The 19,325-nt window shown below is 51.1% G+C and overlaps 1 protein-coding gene across 3 annotated transcripts in view; it reads left to right on the top strand.

Annotated features, from left to right (window-relative positions):
* LOC114021148 (C-type lectin domain family 2 member D) overlaps positions 1 to 16,574 on the top strand; it is a 33,091-nt gene extending 16,517 nt beyond the window's left edge. For 2 of the 3 annotated variants that reach the window (XM_043528289.1, XM_037915113.2), the window contains 5 exons: positions 800 to 1,053; positions 1,612 to 1,710; positions 8,759 to 8,994; positions 14,721 to 14,827; positions 16,108 to 16,574. In XM_043528289.1, coding sequence (XP_043384224.1) covers positions 960 to 1,053; positions 1,612 to 1,710; positions 8,759 to 8,994; positions 14,721 to 14,827; positions 16,108 to 16,252 — 681 coding nt within the window. In that variant the 5' untranslated portion in view covers positions 800 to 959 and the 3' untranslated portion in view covers positions 16,253 to 16,574. The remainder of the gene's footprint in view (positions 1 to 799; positions 1,054 to 1,611; positions 1,711 to 8,758; positions 8,995 to 14,720; positions 14,828 to 16,107) is intronic. The other variant, XM_037915114.2, reaches the window with a different exon arrangement.
* Positions 16,575 to 19,325: the final 2,751 nt, after the last annotated feature.

The following is a 19,325-nucleotide window of genomic DNA, read 5'->3' as shown; positions in this document are numbered from 1 at the left end:
GGGCCGGGCAGGGGGCTCCCCCCGATATTGCGGGGCTGGGGCGGGGCTCGTGCCCTGCGCGCCCCTCGGGGCAAACCACAGACACGGTGCCCCCGGCTCGTGTGTTCTGGGGGGAAACGCCCCGGGCCGGGGCACGGCGGGTCCCTCGGGGCATGGCTGACCGCAGCGGGTCTCTGCTGGCCGGGGGTGAGAGTAATTGAAAGGAGTTACCGGTTTGCCGGAGTGCTGAGGGGGGAGCGCGGCCCCAGCCGGGAGACGTGAATTCAAGGGCCCGGGGATCCCGGCCGCTGCAGAGCTCCGGGCGTTTTAAATCCCTGCTGCAGCCCCGGGGCTCCTGCCCCTGTGGGGACCCCCGGGCCCTTTAAAGCGCCGGCCAAGCCCCTGCTGCCAGAGCTCCGGAGGTGATTTGAAGGGCCTGGGGATCCCCGCAGGGGCAGGAGCACCGGGCCCTTTCAATCACCGCCGGGGAAGCCGGTCTGGTCCGGCAGGGTGTACTGGCTCTTGCCAATACGCTGGTCCGGCCCGGCTTACTTTCACCTCTGCTGCTTCCCCGGGGGCTCTGCCGCTCTTCCCCTCCCCTCCGCCCCCGCTGGGTGCCTGTCACGGGTGGGCGGGGCCTGTGGCAGATCAGGTCTCTGAAGCCCTTGCGGGCAGAGGGGCCGATGGGGGTTAAGGGGGTTTAATCATCATGGCACCGCCTCTGGCAGGGGGTTGGGCTGCTGGGCAGGGAATGAGAAACCACAAATCACACCCCCTCACCCCCACTGACCTGTCCTGCTGGGTCCATCTCGGCTTCCAGATCGGCTGGAGAGTCCGGAGCAGGGGGGCAACCAGGGCCAGGACCCCCGCCCCAGCTCGGCTTGGCGGCTGCTGAATGGGACCCAGTCAGACCGAGAGGAGCCGACCCCAGCCCAGCGCCTGCAGCAGTGCCTGTAGCCTGGGTGTCGCTGAGAGAGACGATGGGGCCAGCAGCTGGACCTGCTGGGGGCGAAGAGCCGCTGCAGGAGTGGCCTGTTGAGGGCAGTGGACACCTGGAGGCTGGAGGGGAGCCAGGTAATGGGGCGTCACTGCCTGGGAACAGGCTGGAGAGAGACATTGAGGCTGCCCCACATTGGGCCAGACCCTCAGTGGCAGCAGCCAGTGCCCAGCAACCCCCCGTCTGTGGGCAGCAGGGACTGGATCTCCCCTGGGGGCTGGCAGGGCACCGATCCCTGGCTTGCAACTGCTGTCTGGCGGACACAGCGGGGGCCGTACAGGGGCCTTCTGGGCTGGGTGTGTCAGACCCCCTATGACCGCACTGGGCCATCTCTGCCTGGTTCGTTCTCCCCCCGTCTGCTGTGTACGGCCAGTGTGAGACCCCAGTGTGCGGGGACAGGGGCACTCCGCAGTGTGGGCCCAGCCAGCGCTCGGCAGGGGGCAGAGCGGGGGTGGGGATGGGGGGGCAGTTTGAGCTCCTGCACCCAGAGCATGCGGGTCCTTGTCTCTGTGCCCCAGAGTGTCTGACAGAAGGAGCAATCGGCAGAATGGGGCATGTTCTAGGGCAGCTCCAGCCCTGGTGCCGTCGGGGAGACGCGTCCTCGCGGCCGGGCCTGACGGGTCTTTCTGTTTCAGACCCTCGTTGTAATGTCAAGAAATGTAACTCCTACAAGAAATATAGAATTGTGCTCGCAGTTGTGTCCTTATGTCTCATCGCTGTTACTGTCCTGGCAGGTGAGTTCTCAGGCCTCCCTTCCCCGTCTCTGCGCATCCCATTCCCCCTGGAGCCACCACAGTCAGTCTCTCCTCCTGGCCTGTCTGGCTTCTGCCCCTGGGACAGAGGATTCCTGGGGAATGTTCCTCTCCGACCCTCCTCCTGCTCCCTCCCAGAGCCTGACCCTCCTCCTGCTCCCTCCCAGAGCCCTGCACCTGGGCGCTCTCTGTGTTGGGACTGAAATTAGTTCCCCCAGCAGATCTCTGAGCATTTTGGGTCCGAGTGACTATTGCTGGGCCCCAGGCACAGTCACCGATACCCGTGCAGAGCGCGGGTGATTGACCGGAGAAGGTGCAGGGCAGCAATGAGCTGGGCCCTCTGCCTGCAGCTTGTGCCCCTGAGGTACCAGCCTGGCCTTCCTGCATCCCTGGGTTGTGCCCGGGGCCGGGGTGGCAGAACCGGCAGCGTCACTGAAATGAGCCTTAGAATGCAGTGCGGACACCGCTATCAAGGGAGCTGGTTTGTCTGTCTGGTTTTTGTTTTTGGCTTGGTTAAAGTTTACAGTGTGGTCTATTGGGGATTGTGTGTTTGGGGACTGTGGGGGCCAGGGGTCTACTAGATGTGTGTGCACTAGCAAGGCTCTGGTCTCCTGTCCTTTCATCCTTGGACATCCTTGTGATCACTCTTTTCCTGTGCATTAACAAGGGGCAGGGCTGACCTAGGAGAGAAGGGCTTAAAAGCCCGACGCTAAGGCTATGTCTAAACAGTGTTAAAAGTCCAGCTGTATGGCAATGGCTGGCCCGTCTCTGTTGACTCAGGTTCGTGGGGCTCAGGCTGCAGGGCTAAAACTTGCTGTGAAGCTGTTTGGGCTCAGGCTCCATTGTCACAGGGTCCCAGGGCTCGGGCTCCAGCCCAGGCTTGAGCATCTACACAGCGGTTTTTCAGCCCCATGAGCCTGAGTCAGGTCACCTGGGCCAGCTGTGGGGTTTTTTCTTGCCGTGTAGACACACCCTAAGCAACCAAAGGGAGCTAGCGAACAGGGGAGTTTGAGAGGGGGTTTGTAGGAGGGAGAAGGAATAAAATTATCATGGTTCGGTAGGGGCCCATCGCCAATGCCAACACTGCTCCTGGCTCCGCCACTTGTAACTTTGTCCTGACAGAGAATCTGGCCATGGATGCCTCTACCCAGGTCCTGGTGTGGATTAGCAGAGACTGTGGCCTGCATTTCCCCATCACAGAAAGCCAGGCTGGGGGGACCATCCCGTGTGATGGGTGCTTACTGGTAGAATCTCTCAGGAAGCAGGTGGGAGAGCTGCAGGTGGAGGTGGCTAGGCTGAGAAGACCTCCAAGGTGGAGGAGCAATCCAGAGTGAGAGGACTGCACTAGCTGGCTGCTGGCTACTGCTGGCAGCAGGCAGTGCTCCACCCCTGCTCCGACCCACCAACCTTGGTTATGAAAAACCAATATGCTGCCCTGGCAACGAGGGTGACGAGTCTCCCCCAAAGGTGGAGGAGGAGAAGCCATGTACCCCCAAATCTGGGAGGATTACAGCCATCACTCCCAAGAGGAAATGAAGAGTGGTGGTCAGTTACTTAAGGGAGATGGAGACCTCCATCTGCGGGCCTGGCCTGGCATCCTGGGAGCTGTGCTGCCTGCCAGGGGCCTGTATCTGAGACATTACGTAAGGGTTGCCAAGGATCATTTGGCCCTCTGACTACTACCCCATGCTGCTCATACATGTGGGCACTAATGATACTGCGAGGTCTGACCCTGAACAGATCAGAAGTGACTACAGGGCTCTGGGAGTGAGGGCGAAGGAGTTGGGGGTGCAGGTGGTGTTCTCTTCCATCCTTCCCGTCAAGTGTGGGGGCCGAGGTAGAGACAGACATGTCCTGGTGGTTAATGCATGGCGTAGCCGATGGTGTCACCAGGAGGACTTTGGCTTCCTCAACCATGGGATGCTGTTCCGAGGAGAAGGACTGCAGAGCAGAGGTGAGGTCCCCCTATCAAGGAAGGCGGAGAAAATCTTTGGATACAGACTGGCTAACCTAGTGAGATGGGCTTTTAACTAGGTTTCACAGGGGCAGGACAACCCAGGGAATTATAGACCAATCATTTTAACCTTAGTACCCAGACAGATAATGGAGCAAATAAATAATTTGTGAGCACCTGGAAGATAATAAGGTGATAAGTAATAGTCCACATGGATTTGTCAGGAAGAGATCATATCAAACCAACCTAAAATCCTACTCAGACAGAGTAACAAGCATTGTGGATAGGAGGGAAGTGGTAGGTGTGGTATATCTTGACTTTAGTAAGACTTTTGATACTGTCTTACATGACCTTCCCATAAACAAACTAGGGAAATACAGCCTAAATTAACCTACTATAAGGTGGGTGCACAACTAGTTGGAAAACCATACTCAGAGAGTAGATATCAATGGGTCACAGTCAAGCTGGAAGGACGTATCAAGTGGGGTTCTGCAGGGATCTGTCCTAGTTGTAGTTCTAGTCAATATATTCAGCAATGATTTAGATAATGGCATAGAGAGTACCCTGATAAAGTTTGTGGACAATACCAAGCTGGGAGGGGTTGCAAGTGCTTTGGAGGACAGGACCAGAATTCAAAATGATCTGGAGAAACTGTTTGAAATCAGTATGACAAAGTTCAATAAGAACAAACGCCAAGTCCTACGCTTAGGAAGGAATAATCAATTGCATGAATACAAAACGGGAAATGACTGCCTAGGAAAGAGTATTGCAGAAGAGGATCTGGGGGTTATAGAGGATCACCAACTAAATATGTGTCGTCAATGTAACACTGTTGCAGAAAAAGCAAACATCATTCTAGGATGTATTAGCAGGAGTGTTGTAAGCAAAGCATGAGAAGTAATTCTTCTGCTCTCCTCTGTGCTGATTAGCCTCAACTGGAGTACTGTGTCTAGTTCTGAGCACCACACTTTGGAAAGATGGGGCTAGATTGGAGAGAGTCCAGAGAAGAGCAACAAAAATTATTAAAGGTCTCGAAAACATGAGCTGCGAGGAAAGATTGAAATAAATTGGGTTTGTTTAGTCTGGAGAAGAGAAGACTGAGGGGGAACATAACAGGCTTCAGGTATGTGAAAGATTCTTATAAAGAGGAGGGTGATAAATTGTTCTCCTTAACCACTGAGGACAGGAGAAGAGGTAGTGGGCTTTAATTGCAGCAAGGGAAATTAAAATTAGATATTACAAAAAACTTGCTATTGGTAAGTATAGTTAAGCACTGGAACAAATTACCTAGGGAGGTTGTGGAATCTCCATTGTTGGAGGTTTTTAAGAACATTGCACAAACACCTGTCAGGGACGGTCTATGTTTACTTGGTCATGTCTCGGGTGACCTACTGAGGTCCCTTCCAGTCCTACATTTCTATGATTCTGTGACTTGTGCAGAGTTGACCGGTGACCTCGGCAGTGAAGAGTCCCTTAGTGCCATTCACTCCCCCAGTCTGCACAGACCGCACCTGCTAGATCCGAGGGCGGCTGTTCCTGGTGAATGTGAACCCTGCTGTACCATAGTCTGGGGAAGCAGGTGCTGTAAGATTGTCAGGGGTGGATTTATCTGTTGCCCTGGGATCTGATTACTGGACCTCAGGAGAGTTTAGCAGCTGGGAGCGGGGGTTGAGTCCAAGCTAGCCTGCATCCTTTGTGCCAGTGTAATGGCATCAGTGCAGCTGAAGAGGTGCAGACAGAGAGGGGCTTGCATTGATGCAATTCACTGCAGCGACCAAAATGAGCCACCCATCGTTCCACAGAGACTCATTCATCACCAGCATTACATCCATGGAAATTGTTCTGCCATAGACGGCCCCTGAATCCCATTGACTCACACAGTGTAAGGTGAGGGGAGATCTGTGAGCTCTGGGGTTCTTCACCTCCGGGTGCAGGAGGTTCCCAGAACAAAGAGGTTCCTTGATGTACCTCTTCCATTGTAGGAGGCTTTGGAAGGGAACTAGGAGGTCTGTCAGCCTCTCTCACAGGGTCTCTAGAGTCTTAATATTCAGTGCTCTATACAGGGTATGAAACTTCTAATTATTAAACTCTCAGCTGCAGTCACTCCTGAAATGAGTTGCACAAATATAAGCTGAGCATGTGTCAAAAACTATTTTAGGGGCTTGTGTACAGGAATATTTAGTTCATGGCAAGCTGGGGTGTGGGTCCTCAAGGAATCAATTTTGAAGCACTTAGAGGAGAGGAAAGTGATCAGGAACAGTCAGCATGGATTCACCAAGGGCAAGTCATGCCTGACTAACCTAATTGCCTTCTATGATGAGATAACTGGCTCTGTGGATGAGGGGAAAGCAGTGGACATGTTATTCCTTGACTTTAGTAAAGCTTTTGATACGGTCTCCCACGGTATTCTTGCCAGCAAGTTAAAGAAGTATGGGCTGGATGAATGGACTATAAGGTGGATAGAAAGCTGGCTAGATCATCGGGCTCAATGGGTAGTGATCAATGGCTCCATGTCTAGTTGGCTACTGGTATCAAGCGGAGTGCCCGAAGGGTCGGTCCTGGGGCCAGTTTTGTTCAATATCATCATTAATGATCTGGAGGATGGCGAGGGTTGCACCCTCAGCAAGTTTGCAGATGACACTAAACTGGGAGGAGTGGTACGTACGCTGGAGGGTAGGGATAGGATACAGAGGGACCTAGACAAATTAGAGGATTGGGCCAAAAGAAATCTGATGAGGTTCAACAAGGAAAAGTGCAGAGTCCTGCACTTAGGATGGAAGAATCCCATGCACCGCTACAGACTAGGGACCAAATGGCTAGGCAGCAGTTCTGCAGAAAAGAACCTAGGGTTTACAGTCTACGAGAAGCTTGATATGAGTTAAGTGTGTCTTATGAGTTGATATGAGACTTGACATGAGTCAACAGTGTGTCTTATGAGTAGAGGCTGTGGGAACTGAGATTATTAGGTCTGCAGAAGAGAAGAATGAGGGGGAATTTGATAGCTGCTTTCAACTACCTGAAAGGGGGTTCCAAAGAGGACGGATCTAGACTGTTCTCAGTGGTAGCTGATGACAGAACAAGGAGTAATGGTCTCCAGTTGCAGTGGGGGAGGTTTAGGTTGGATATTAGGAAAAACTTTTTCACTAGGAGGGTGGTGAAGTACTGGAATGGGTTACCTAGGGAGGTGGTGGAATCTCCATCCTTAGAGGTTTTAAGGCCTGGCTTGACAAAGCCCTGGCTGGGATGATTTAATTGGGGATTGGTCCTGCTTTGAGCAGGGGGTTGGGCTAGATGACCTCCTGAGGTCCCTTCCAACCCTGATATTCTATGAATCTACCTCACACTAGTCTGCTCTGAGTTCTCAGTGTGCACCTTGCTGATGCACGTTTAAATTTGTTAATGTGATTTGATCTATTCCTCTTTGAAAGGGGAGTAGATCAAAATGTATTAACAAACTGTTAATGCATGTCAGTAGGGTGCCCATAGACAGTCAGACCGCAGCAGACTGGTGTGGGGTAGATTCACACCTCAGCTAGACGCAAACATTTAGATCGTGGTGACAAGTCCTAATCACTGACTTCCCTACTCAGTTCCACAGTATGCGTGTGCATGGTAGTATGCACTACACCGGGGTGGTCAATTATTTTTAGTCAAGGTCCACATTTCTTGGTCAAGGTGTAGCCAAGGTCCAGACTGCAGAGAAAATAAAAAAATATAACAAAAGTAAAGTAAATAAAAAGATCTCTGGCAATAAAAAGCACCTGGCGGTCCAGATTTGACCCATGGTCCACCTATTGGCTACCCCTGCACTACACAGTTAACTCTCCAGGGCCATCTCCATCTCCGCATGCCTTGTGTGTGAGCTGAGCATGCTCTTTCTTTGATAACAACGGCCTGGTTTCCTAACTCAGTGTCTGTTCCTCACTGAGCGCCAGCCACATGGGTGCAGCTACTGAGTTACTCTGGTGCAGAAAAGGGGATATGCTCTAAAATCACTGGGGGGGTTTGACTCAAAAACTTCCCACCCCAGAAAAGATCGTCTAAGGAAACAATCCCTTCCAGGCAGAGAGCAAGCAGGAGGGATTATTGTGGGGGAAACCACTAACCGATGCGGGGTTTAACAGTTCTTACCCATCGTGGCCCTAATCGACCCACCTCTGGCTATCCATCCGCTGCACTGGATATGAGTTATGGTGATCGTACTGCTGCTGTCTGATGGCACTGAAATATATATATATTGTTATAACTGCCTTCACTTCCCCTCTAAACCACTTCAGTTAGTTACTAGGTCAGTAACCTGGTCAAAAAGGGAAATGAGGATGGTTTGGCATGATTTGTTCTTGGCAAATCCATGTAGGGTTTTCCTCATTACTCTGTTATCCTCTAGGTGTTTACACATTGTTTAATAATTTGATCCAATTGAAATATTTCTGCTCTATTGACAGTGGTTGGGGAGGCAGACCCAGTCAGAGTGGCTGCCAGCCCTTAAAGTCTGCTTCTAATTTTATATGAGCGCCCTTCTCTTTTTAGTAGCATTATGAGGGCCTAGCAGGGCTGACGTCATCCTCTCTGCTGGGTCCAGCACTTTCAAATTTCAGTGTTTTATCTCCTGAAATGAGTATTCACACTTTGGTCTCAACATGCCTCTCCAGGAGAGCAAAGCAAAGAGCAGGAAGAGGGAATCAGCCAGCCCAGTGTAGCAGTCTATGTCCTAGCTGATCAGAACAAAATCGAGCTTTTCTGTATTCTCCTGCTGGTCCTTTGACAGCTCTGCAGCTCCCTGAATTTGTGCCTAGCTCTGAATTCTGCATTTTGTTCTGATGCATGGAAATCCTGTCTGTCTGCATCCTCACTGAATTCACCCCCACACTCCACACCAAGAAACCGAGGCGTGGTGGCCCCTCATAACTGGTTCAGTTTCTAACGACCTCCTGGCTCCCTCCCATCCTCTGAGCAGCTTCCAGAGTCTTCAAGAGTCTGAAATATGGATCTGATGAGATTATTCTTATTTGCTCTTCTCGGAAAGCACGTATATGTGTCACCAATCTCTTAACCCTGTGTTCTTTCATTTTTCAGTGCTCCTATTCACAAGATCTTTGGATGGTCAAGTCACCTCTACTGTCCCCTCTCAGGGCCCCCCTTTTGTCCCATCTCAGGGTCCCCCTTTTGGCCTCTGCTGCCTGGAGGAATGGGTCGGATACCAAGGAAAATGCTACTATTTCTCAAAGGAAGAAAAGAACTGGAATTCTAGCCAGCACTTCTGCTCTTCGTTCAATGCTTCCCTGGCTGCGATTGACACCCAGGAGGAAAAGGTGAGACTCCTGCAGATTCTTTCTAACTGCAATGGACTGGGCTTGGCATGACAGACAGAGTTGGAATGTGGGCAGAGCCCCACCCCTGGAGTGGGAGTAGGACCTTTGATGTTTCTCAGGATCAGAGGCAAGAATGAGTGAGATTCTGGAAGCCAAGTCCCTGCCCTGGCTATCAATGTGCCTCTGTGATCAGTACGGACCTTTTGAACCCTCAGCTTCTGACTGGAGATGGCAGCTTTATGGCTTCCCAGCCTCCCCTGCCCAGATTTGCATTTTCTTGGCAACCAGCCAGGGTGTAGGGAGCCGGGGTGGCTCCCCTCCGAACCAGAGGGTAAAGAGCCACCCTCTCAGCCTGAGTGGGCGGGGCCAGACCAAGCTTCCGCCAATCCCCAGAAGGGGCGGGGTGGGACAGGAAGTATAAAAGGCGGGGCTCTTTGCCCAGCGAGGAGAGCACCAGGGAGGGAGACAGACACAGGCGGCTGGCTGCTCCCTCACGATCCTGCTGCTGACCCAGGGGAGGCCCTGGGCCAGGAGGAGCCTGACCGGGAGGAAGGCCTGTGGCGACCAGGACTGCCAGCCGCTGAGGACCTGGAGGGGCCTGGCTGTACCCCGGGCCAGCGTGAGTCCGACACAGAGGGGGAGCTGGAGCTTCCCGCAGCGGAATACCCGGAGAGACCCGCTGGAGAGACCGGGTAGGAAGTAGCCCAGGGGCAGAACTGCACCGTGGGGTAGATGTGTTTGGTCAGCGGGCGCGGACGGCCCCACTGACCCAGCGGCGGGACCTTCGCCTCCCGCCACTGTCAGGGCCCTGGGCTGGAACGCGGTGGAGTTGGGTGGGCCTGCGTTCCCCTACCCCGGCCAGCCCGCCTCGGGTAGCAGAACTGTGCGCTACAGACTCGGGCCGGCACACCTTCCCCGCTAATTCCCCAGTGCCCGAAAGGTGTGACGAAGGCCTCCGGTGGGACAATAGCTCTCCATCCCCCCCGCCCGGGGCTCGGCGGACCGACTGAAACCTGTCACACAGGGTAATTGGAGTTAGTGGCTTCTGTTAGCCTCTTTACTGCATCCATATTATTAATGGGTTTGCCGGTCGTTGTTATAAAACCCCTGCGTGACCACACGTCCATGTAGTCATGCACTACTCCGAACGCGTACCTGCTATCTGTGTACATTGAGTCTTTTGCCCTCCCCCACTCTTAGGGCTTCAGTGAGGGCTGTTAACTCTGCTTCTCAGGCTGATTTTGAACCATTCAACTGACCTGACGCTATTACCGTTCCATCACTGACTGCCACTGCCCACCCTGTACATGGCACTCCATTTTCATACTTCCTTGATCCATCTACATACAAAACCATGTCTGGATTCTCCAATGGCTCTTCCTTAACTATTCCCCGCACTTCCTCCCCCTTATCTAGGAGACACTCGTGTACCTCTCCATCTGTGTTCAGGTATTCAACCACATTTGCAGACACGGTGTTGATTCCCCCTGACTCCTGCGGGCATCCGTTATGGATTTTAACCGCCCGGTATTAAGGAGGTCAATGAGTGTGTGTCATCAACATACTGCAATATCCGCGTATCTCCCTCCAAGGGCACCCGTGCTATTGTTTCTGCCATTGCCATATGGAAGATGGAAGGAGAGTTCTGGAACCCCTGGGAAACACGGGTCCAAGAGTACTGCTGGTCTCCCAGTGTAAATGCGAATTTCTCCTGGCTCTCTCTCGCGAGGGCAATGCTCCAAAATCCACTTGCTACATCTAGGACTGAAAACACTGAGTGACCCGGTTTTAGCAAATTGAGAATAGTGGCAGGGCTTGCCACAATAGGATGGGCTTTTGCGGTCACCCGGTTAAGGTGGGTGTAGTCTATAGTTAACCTCCTTGTCCCATCCGGCTTCCGGACGGGCCATATTGGGGAGTTAGTTGTAGAGGTGGTTTTCCTCACCACCCCTCTAAATTCTAAATCCGTGACTATGTTTTTAACTGCCTCTAAGGCTTCCGGTTTAATCGGGTACTGCCTGTGAGCTTTGTGTGTTGGCCCTCCTACATGCCTCCTAACATGGACTATAGGCTCCATGTTTACCATTCCGCAGTCCTATTTATCTGTTACTCAAACTTCAGGGTGAAGGGAGCACAGTGTCTCCACTGGACTCTCCCCGCACTCTGGCGTTATTGCCTTGCTATGGCAATCATGGCTATATTTTGGGATGGCCTTTCCTGCTTGGACCCTCTGGTCCATTCAATGCTGCTGGCGTTGGGGTTGATTCCCCCTCCGAGCTCTCTAAGGAGATCTATGCCGCAAATTGTGTCTCCTTGCTCGGGGCAAACCCAGATTTGGCTTACTGTGATCATATCCTCAAATTCTATTTCTACTGGCTGACTTAGGGTTGCTTTTAATCTTCCCCCTCCCATCCCTTCAATCCATACGGTTCACTGGGTAAGGGGAGGTCTTGGCTGGTTATTGATACCAAGGCTCCCGTGTCTATTAACATTTTGCACGACTGGCCCCCTACTCGTGCGTTATGAAACATCCATAGGTCGCCTACGGTGCCAGCCACGGAGGCTGCTATTACCTACTTGCTAGCCAGGAGTTTGAGCAACTCCTGGATTTGTTTAGTCTGTTCCTGTTCTTGGGTTCCGGTTTTATACGTTTTATTTTGCTTGCTTGGCCACTGGCCTTCCTTACCCCCACCCCAGGGTGGAAGCAATTCTCTTTCATGTGGCCAATTTTTTTAGAGTAACTGCACATTTTGGTTTTCTTCTTGTCCTTACAATCACATGCCAGATGTCCTGGCTTGTTACAGGTGTAACAGGTAGCAGATCTGAGTGTGTGAACTGCTGCAATCTCCTCGGAGGGGATGGTTGCCACTGTCTTTTTCTTTCTATTTTCTAAATCCGTGGCCCATTTCATCACGGCTGAGTATGAATCTCCAACCAAGTTGCCTAACGCCAGGACTGCTTGGTGGTCCGCTTGGTGGTCCGCAGACAATCCTTCTTTTAGAATTTGGAGGAACGCGTCATGGTTTCGGGTTGTTATATTATCCAGGCCTGAATAAGAGCAGAACGCATCCCACTTCTTTTCGGCGTAGGACATGGCAGACTCCCCTTTCTGCTGAATCACTGATTGCAAGGCCTCCCATTTGGTGGTTTGAGCTCCTAGAGCTGTAGAAAGCACAGCTTTAAATTTGGTTACGCTTCCGGATTCTGGGTTCGGGGCTGGCTCTTCTGTGAGAGCCGCTCCCACCTGGTTGGAGTCATGATCCTCAGCCCAGTGCCTGGTTTTCCATTTGTTGTCTAAGTTGTCCCACACATTCCTGGGACATTTGCACTTGACCAGGATGTGAACATCCTTTTTGTGTAGGCCGTGCATTTCAGTCAGGCCGTCCGGTTTGTCCCAGAACTCGGCATTCTTATTATCGCGCTTGAGTTCGGGCAGATCGGACAGCAGCACCTGGTTTTCCTGTGGGGTAAAGGGACGGTAGATCTCGGTGGTTTCCGTCCTGAATCCCCATCCTGGCTCACCATTCGCATTAACGTTTCTGAGCCTTCTTGACTGCGTTTTAATTGGGGCTGTGTGTTTGTACATGATCCCCTGGGGCAACTAACCCCTGTGGCTCCCCCCCACCCCCCGTTATCCTTGGTGGTGCCCAGATTTGGCCCTTGAGGTGCTGGCCTATATGGGGACATGTATGGAGGGGGTTCAGGTCTATCACCTTTGCTCCTCACTGCCAGATCTTTCCACGGATAATTAATCGGTGGTACAGTTGGCTGTCAAGTGCCAGTTGTGAGCTCCCCTTCTTCTAATCTAGGGGTGTGCCCCTGGCATGGTAATTTTGATTCTGTTGCTTTGGGATCTTTCCCGTCTGCCTGACAGCTACACATTTTGAAGGAAGTATTGTCATTCTGGTACAGGCTTTTATCTCTTAGTGCCTTATTATCAGCTTTTAGAGTTTTATTTTCCTTTTCTTTATATTGAGGATATCCAATATTACTATCACTGCTTTGTCTGTTTTGTCACCTTTTTGGTCATTCCACCATTCAGCCAACTCTTCCGCTGGTCCGGCTGCAGCATAATTTGCTTTTTTAACTGCCGCCTGCCGGGTCTTTATGTGTTTATACTCTAAATATTCCCGAGGGTTGACTTTCCTCTCCCCCTTAGATGCCATGGCTTTTTGATTACCCCAACTGCTGACCTTATTGGGGAAGTACGTCCCCCCCCCACCGCCCCGCTTATCACCATGGTCTCAATTTACACAGAATTGCTGGCCTTGCTGGGGACTTGTACTATTCAAGGGAATATACATCACGTGCCTGATGGGGGGGGCGCTCTGTCAGGACTTGCAATGTTACATACAATGAGGAAGTGGGATCACCAGTTCGCACTGCCTACCACTCGCATACCCAGCCAGTTCTGGGCTTAACTCACGGCCAGTTGCTTGCTGGTGGTTTGTCCAATCCTCCGTAACAAACCCCTTAGTTAAACAGTATATAACCCTCTTGTACTTGTCTCCCTTCCCAATTGGTACCCCTTTATAACCCCTACACTTGGATTACACGTGTCTAGGTTCCTTTTCACTTAAATTTTAAAAAGCGGGAGCAAGCTGTGTCTGAAGGGGATGAGAGACGTTTATCCCTAGCCTAATGAGGTGGTAAATTAAACATACTCGCCTCTCTTTTGGATGTCCGACTCTGGCGGCCAATCAGTTCACAAACTTGTATCCCATCCTCGTCGCCATCTGAAGGAACAGAGATGGACATCGTGTGGAGTCAAGCAGCAGGGATTATTACGCACAGCGCTGGCAGAGTTTCACTTTGCTTATCAGGCCCAGTGGGACACTGCCAAACAATTGATTACAATAGATTATATAGGGTGCCGATGGGTGGAGAGAAGCAACGGGGTGGGAATTCCCGAGCCCCTGACTAGGTTCTAGCAGCAAGACAAAATTAGTCCAATAAGCCAATAGTGTAAAAGATTACATAATGGCTCCGCCCGTAGCTCAGGTTAACATGTCGCTAATACACAGTTGTTCTCCGTCAAACGTTTCCTGGTGCAATGTGTAGGTTAAATGCTGATTTTTGGTTCCACAGAAAGGAGAGGGCTCTTCCACTGGGCCAACAGGTACGTTCCTGGGGGTTTAAAGCAAAAAGAATAGTGAGCAGTACACAGCAATAGCAGTTGTTTTAGGGTTACCACTGCGTTGCTGCGAACTAGGATTGGCACCTGTGAAAGGGAGGATGTCATAGCTCATGCTGACATGTTAGGCCTCTCCCTGAACTCTGGTTGGCCTTTGGGGAGTGTGTCAAGTCAAGCACGTTATCTTCTTCCTTAAGGCTCCTCTCAGTGCTTTGTGCCTGTACCTCTGACTCCTGGTAAGTCTCCCAATCTGGAATTATGCTGACTCCACTTAACTAGTTGAAACAAAACAAGGTTGTCTCCTGTTTACCCCAGCTGTCTTTTAGCCATGTATTGTTCATTGTTAGCCAGGCCTCATGCCTCAGACCAAGCTGTGGAATTTGGGCCTACGTGAAAAGTTCTTAACAGAGACTGTGGTCAAGGTCTTACGTACATATTAATGGATTTTTGGCCCTTCAGTAACTATACTGGTATAGCTCATGCTCTGCAGCTCTGATGTGGAGCCAAGCCCTTAGCTGTACAACTGAGATTCCCTGTGGGGCAGGATCCCAGGAACACGGCAGAATCTAATACACACTGTCCTCTTGTTCAGGATTTCATGGTGCGCTATGCAGGCCCCGTTGAGCACTGGATTGGCCTCAGAAGAGAATCAAGCCAGCCCTGGAAGTGGGTGAACGGAACCATATTCAACCAACAGCTGTGAGTTCATTTCTGTCTTTTTTCGCTTTCCCAGGGGTAAATCACAAGCGACTGAAATGTTAGCTTGGACGGATCCACAGCTTACCCCATTAGAGCTTTTAATCTTAAAACCGGTGTTAAAATAGGGCCTAACTTTTCTGTGCTGCACAGTACGGTGCAGGGAGGATTGTGTGTCTCTGGCCTTGATCTGGGCTCCCAATGCCCTTTCTCCAGCCTGCTGTCTCGGTAGGAGTTAAAACCGCTGGGGGGTAGCGTCCCAGTGGATGCACCTTTGCCGTGAAGCAGGCTGTAAGGCCAGAGGCTCTTTGTGATCCCTTGCTGATCAGCGCGGCTGCTGCATTTGTCTTGAGCATGGGCTGTGCACTGCCTCCCCCCACAGGCACCGACTTTCCAAAGTGCCGGGGGGTGCTTGACCCTGCTCCAGGCCCTGCCCCTATGCCACTCCTTCCTCCAAGGCCCCACCCCCACCCCGCCTCTTCCCACCCCCACTCCACACCCGCCCCGCCCAGTTCCACCCCCTCCCCCGAGCACGCCGCATCCTTTCTCCTTCCCCCTCCCCCCAGAGCCTCCTGCATGCCACAAAACAGCTGATCGCGGCAGGCAGGAGGCGCGGGGAGGGAGGGGAGAGGCACTGATCCGTGGGGCCCACCGGCTGATGGGAGGTGCTGGGTGGGGGTGGGGGGCGCTGATAGGGGGGCTGTCGGTGGTTGTTCAGGACCCACCATTTTTTCCCTGTGGGTGTTCCAGCCCCAGAGCACTCACGGAGTCAGCGCCTATGCCTACGTCTAACTCAGGCCCAGATCCTTAAAGGCCTGGGTTACTTTTAATTTGAAGCTGCTAAATAGACATCTCACTGTTCTGGTACACTTCAGTTTCCATGGTCTGCCGACTCAGGCAGATATTGCTACATTGGCTACACTCTGTTCATATTTTTAAAGTTTGCATCAGTTGTAAAGGGTTAGAATTTTTTTTTTTTAAGATAGCTGACTATGGCCGTGCCATGGAAAAATTCTGGTTTGCTGAGTGGCTGAGAGCCACCCCACTCGGATCCCTTTTTCGGCTTGCTGTGCCTAATGATTGCCTGAAATGTTTCCTCCTGTTCTGATTCTTGGCTGCCAGGTGGGAGTTTGAATCCTGTTTCTGGTGCAGAAAGGGGAAACCCTGAGAACCTGCAGCTCTGTGTCACCATCCAAATGTGTGGAACGCCACCTCGATGGTGACTATTGCGGGTGGAGGGGGAAGCGGTCAGCTCCTGACTAGCTCCATGACTTACATTACAGGTTTGAAGTAAGAGCAGAAGGGGACTGCGCATATCTGAGCAATGTCTTCGTGAGCTCTTCAAGGTGCTATTCTCTGAGGAACTGGATCTGTAGCAAACCTGATGCATATACAAAGGGAAAGGAACATGCAATGGAGGAGGACTAGTAGAGATGTAAAAGTTTAACCAGTTAACCCATAAGCCTGATGCTTATCAGCAGGGCACTACCAATTTCACAGGGCATGAAAAATGCGTCAGGGACCAAAATAAGCCCTTCCCTGTGAAATCCGATGTCTCCTTGTTCCACCCTTCCAGAAGCAGCAGCAAGACACCTTCATCACCCTCCTCCGGCACACGTCATTGCTTCCTTCCCTCCTCCCCTGTCCTCCCCCAGCACTGAATGCTTGTTTGTCTGAGCGATTGGCTGAACAAGGAGTAGGACTGGGCGGACTTGTAGGCTCTAAAGTTTTACACTGTTTTATTGTTAAGTGCGGTTACTCTTTTTTACATAATTCTGCATTTGTAAGTTCAACTTTCATGATAAAGAGATTGCACTACAGTACTTCAGGGAGGTGAATTGAAGTTTTTTTTATAATGGAAATGTTTGTAATAAAAAATATAAAGTGAGCACTGTACACTTTGTATTCTGTGTTGTAATTGAAATCAATATATTTGAAAATGTAGAAAACATCCAAAAATATTTAAATGGTATTCTGTTATTGTTTAGTAGTGCGATTAATTGCGCAATTAATCGTGATTAATTTTTTTAATTGCTTGACAGCCCTAATTAATACAAAACGTACAGGCATGACATCTCCCCATGGTTACAAGCTGGACTGTGGGACTGCTGCATCCCCTTAAACTCTCCAGGCTGGGCTCTCTCACAGTGCCATGCAAGTGACAAGCAGCAAACCCCTCCGTGTACTGTGATCACTCAGCCATCAACAGGTGGAGACACAGCCAAATGAGTTTACGAGTATCTCTGTCAAACCACGCTGTGACGTTCCCCTGGTGTTATCTGGACCGGTGATCTCCTAGGTCACTCCAATCCTTGAGTCTGGGAGCCAGCCTGACCCTGCTCTGCTGTGAGAACCCCCACTCCTGGGCTGGTCACGCAGGGCCTCTGGCATGTAAGCTGCTCCTTGGATTGTGCAACCGAATGACACTAGCCAATATCTCCGGTCCCAGACACAAACCTAGGAACCTCCGTCTTGCAGTGTCCAGTTATGCCTGTTGGATGCTGCAAGCTCATATGAGTTCGTCAATTTAACAAAGAAATTGATATGCACCAGGCTTGTTTTCCCAAGGGGAGTCTCTGACAGGCTTCAAACCAAACGCACTGCTTCAGGTAGAATAAACAAACAAATTTATTAACTATAAAGATAGGTTTTTAAGTGATTATAAGTCAAAACACAGGAAGTCGGATTTGGTCAAATGAAATAAAAGCAAAATGCATCCCTAAGCTGCTCTTAAAACTTTCAGTGCCCTTACAAACTTAGATGCTTCTCACCACAGGCTGGCTGCTTGCCCTTCAGCCAGGCTCACCCCTTTGATCAGAGCTTCAGTCGCTTGGTGGTGATGGCTGTAGATGGAGGTGGAAGAGAGACAGCAAGCATGGCAAATGTCTCTCCCTTTTATCATGTTCTTTCTTCCCTCTTGGCTTTGCTCCCCACCACCCCCATCCCCTTCAGAGTCAGGTGGGCATTACCTCATCGCAGTCCCAAACTGACCAGAGAAGGGGGGTGACTCACTCGAGAGTCCAACAGATCCTTTGTTGCTGCCTAGGCCAGCGTCCTTTGTTCCTGTGAGGCTGGACTGGGTTTGTCTCACACATGCCCTAAAGAGGTGTGAACTGCCCCTCTGCTCCTGGAGAGTTTTCCCTGGGCTTGTTTTAAGCCATGAGGACACATTTTCAGCCTCATAACTATATTATAAGGATGAACATGGGGGGGCCGGGGGTTCCCCCAAGGCACAAAGTGTCACACGCCTTCTGTTTAGACAGGGTGATTTGTTCAATACCCATTGTGTCCTTCAACTCCTTCCTGAACCTTTGCATGTAGCAGATGCTACATCAGGAGTGGCCGTATTTACTGCAGTGATGCCTCCTTCATATTTATAAATTGGGCAGTAGGTGGTGATATGTCTAAATTATACAGATATTTGCAATAAAACAGTTTATCACCTATCTCAGCATACAAATATTTATTGACACACACTTAGGACACAATCAAACTTATTTGGGCACACATAGGGTGACCAGACAGCAAATGTGAAAAATCGGGACGGGGTAGGGGGTAATAGGAGCCTATATAAGAAAAAGATCCAAAAATCGGGACTGTCCCTATAAAATCGGGACATCTGGTCACCCTAGGCACACATATTCATACTTTTCAATGACATACGGTAATGTTGTGGGGTTAGCACTTGTTCAGGTTTGGAGAAACTGCATTCAGAACCAACTGAATGGCACGGGATCGCCAAAAGAATGCGAGCAATCTGGCTAAGTTTTGGCAAACGCGTGTCTGCTTTTCCAAAAGCTGGAGAGAGAAATATCATGGGTACTAGGAAGATCATTTACAATGTTCAAGTAAACTGCCCATTCACCCTCCGATACAGAACTCAGCCGCAGAATTCTCTGTTCATAGTCACTACATTTGTGGGAGTCCATAAACTTGCTTGGGATCAAGGATTCTGACATTGCACAAAAATCTATATGCTGTCTGTCTGTCTGTCTTTAAGTACCCCTGCAGTTTCTCTCCACAGCTTTGAAAAACTGGATGCTTGAGATTGTCCAGTCCAGTGCGTTCTGTCCTTTGTACGGAAGTGTTGCCAGCAGATCAGAGGCAGTGTTTGTACCCCTCTGTTGGTAATGACGAAAGTGATTCAAATTAAGTCTTTGTATGTATGAGACTGTATGTACACAAACTGTGTGTATGCAAAGTTGGGGCGGGTGGGACAGGGCTTAAAAAAGGGACTGTCCCTGCCAAAATGGGATGTATGGTCACTTTGCCTACCCCATGTGTCCGCAGAGGTGCTGCCTGGAGCCCCAGGAGGCTGCGCGGGACAGGGCACCAATCCTGTGCTGTCAGTGCCAGGAAACACCAAGGCTGCACCTCCAGGAGCAACAGCTGGGCGCGGCAGGGAGGGGGCGCTGCTTTGCTCCCCTCCCCATCTCTGCCCAGGGGGCTGTCGTGGCTGCCTTTGAAAAACACTGTATTCGTGGGTCCCTTGAGATGGACT

This window comes from Chelonia mydas, chromosome 14, assembly GCF_015237465.2.
Source record: "Chelonia mydas isolate rCheMyd1 chromosome 14, rCheMyd1.pri.v2, whole genome shotgun sequence".
Lineage (NCBI taxonomy): Eukaryota > Metazoa > Chordata > Testudines > Cheloniidae > Chelonia > Chelonia mydas.
Note: the sequence above shows the minus strand (reverse complement) of the source record. Positions and strands in the feature narration are given on the sequence as shown.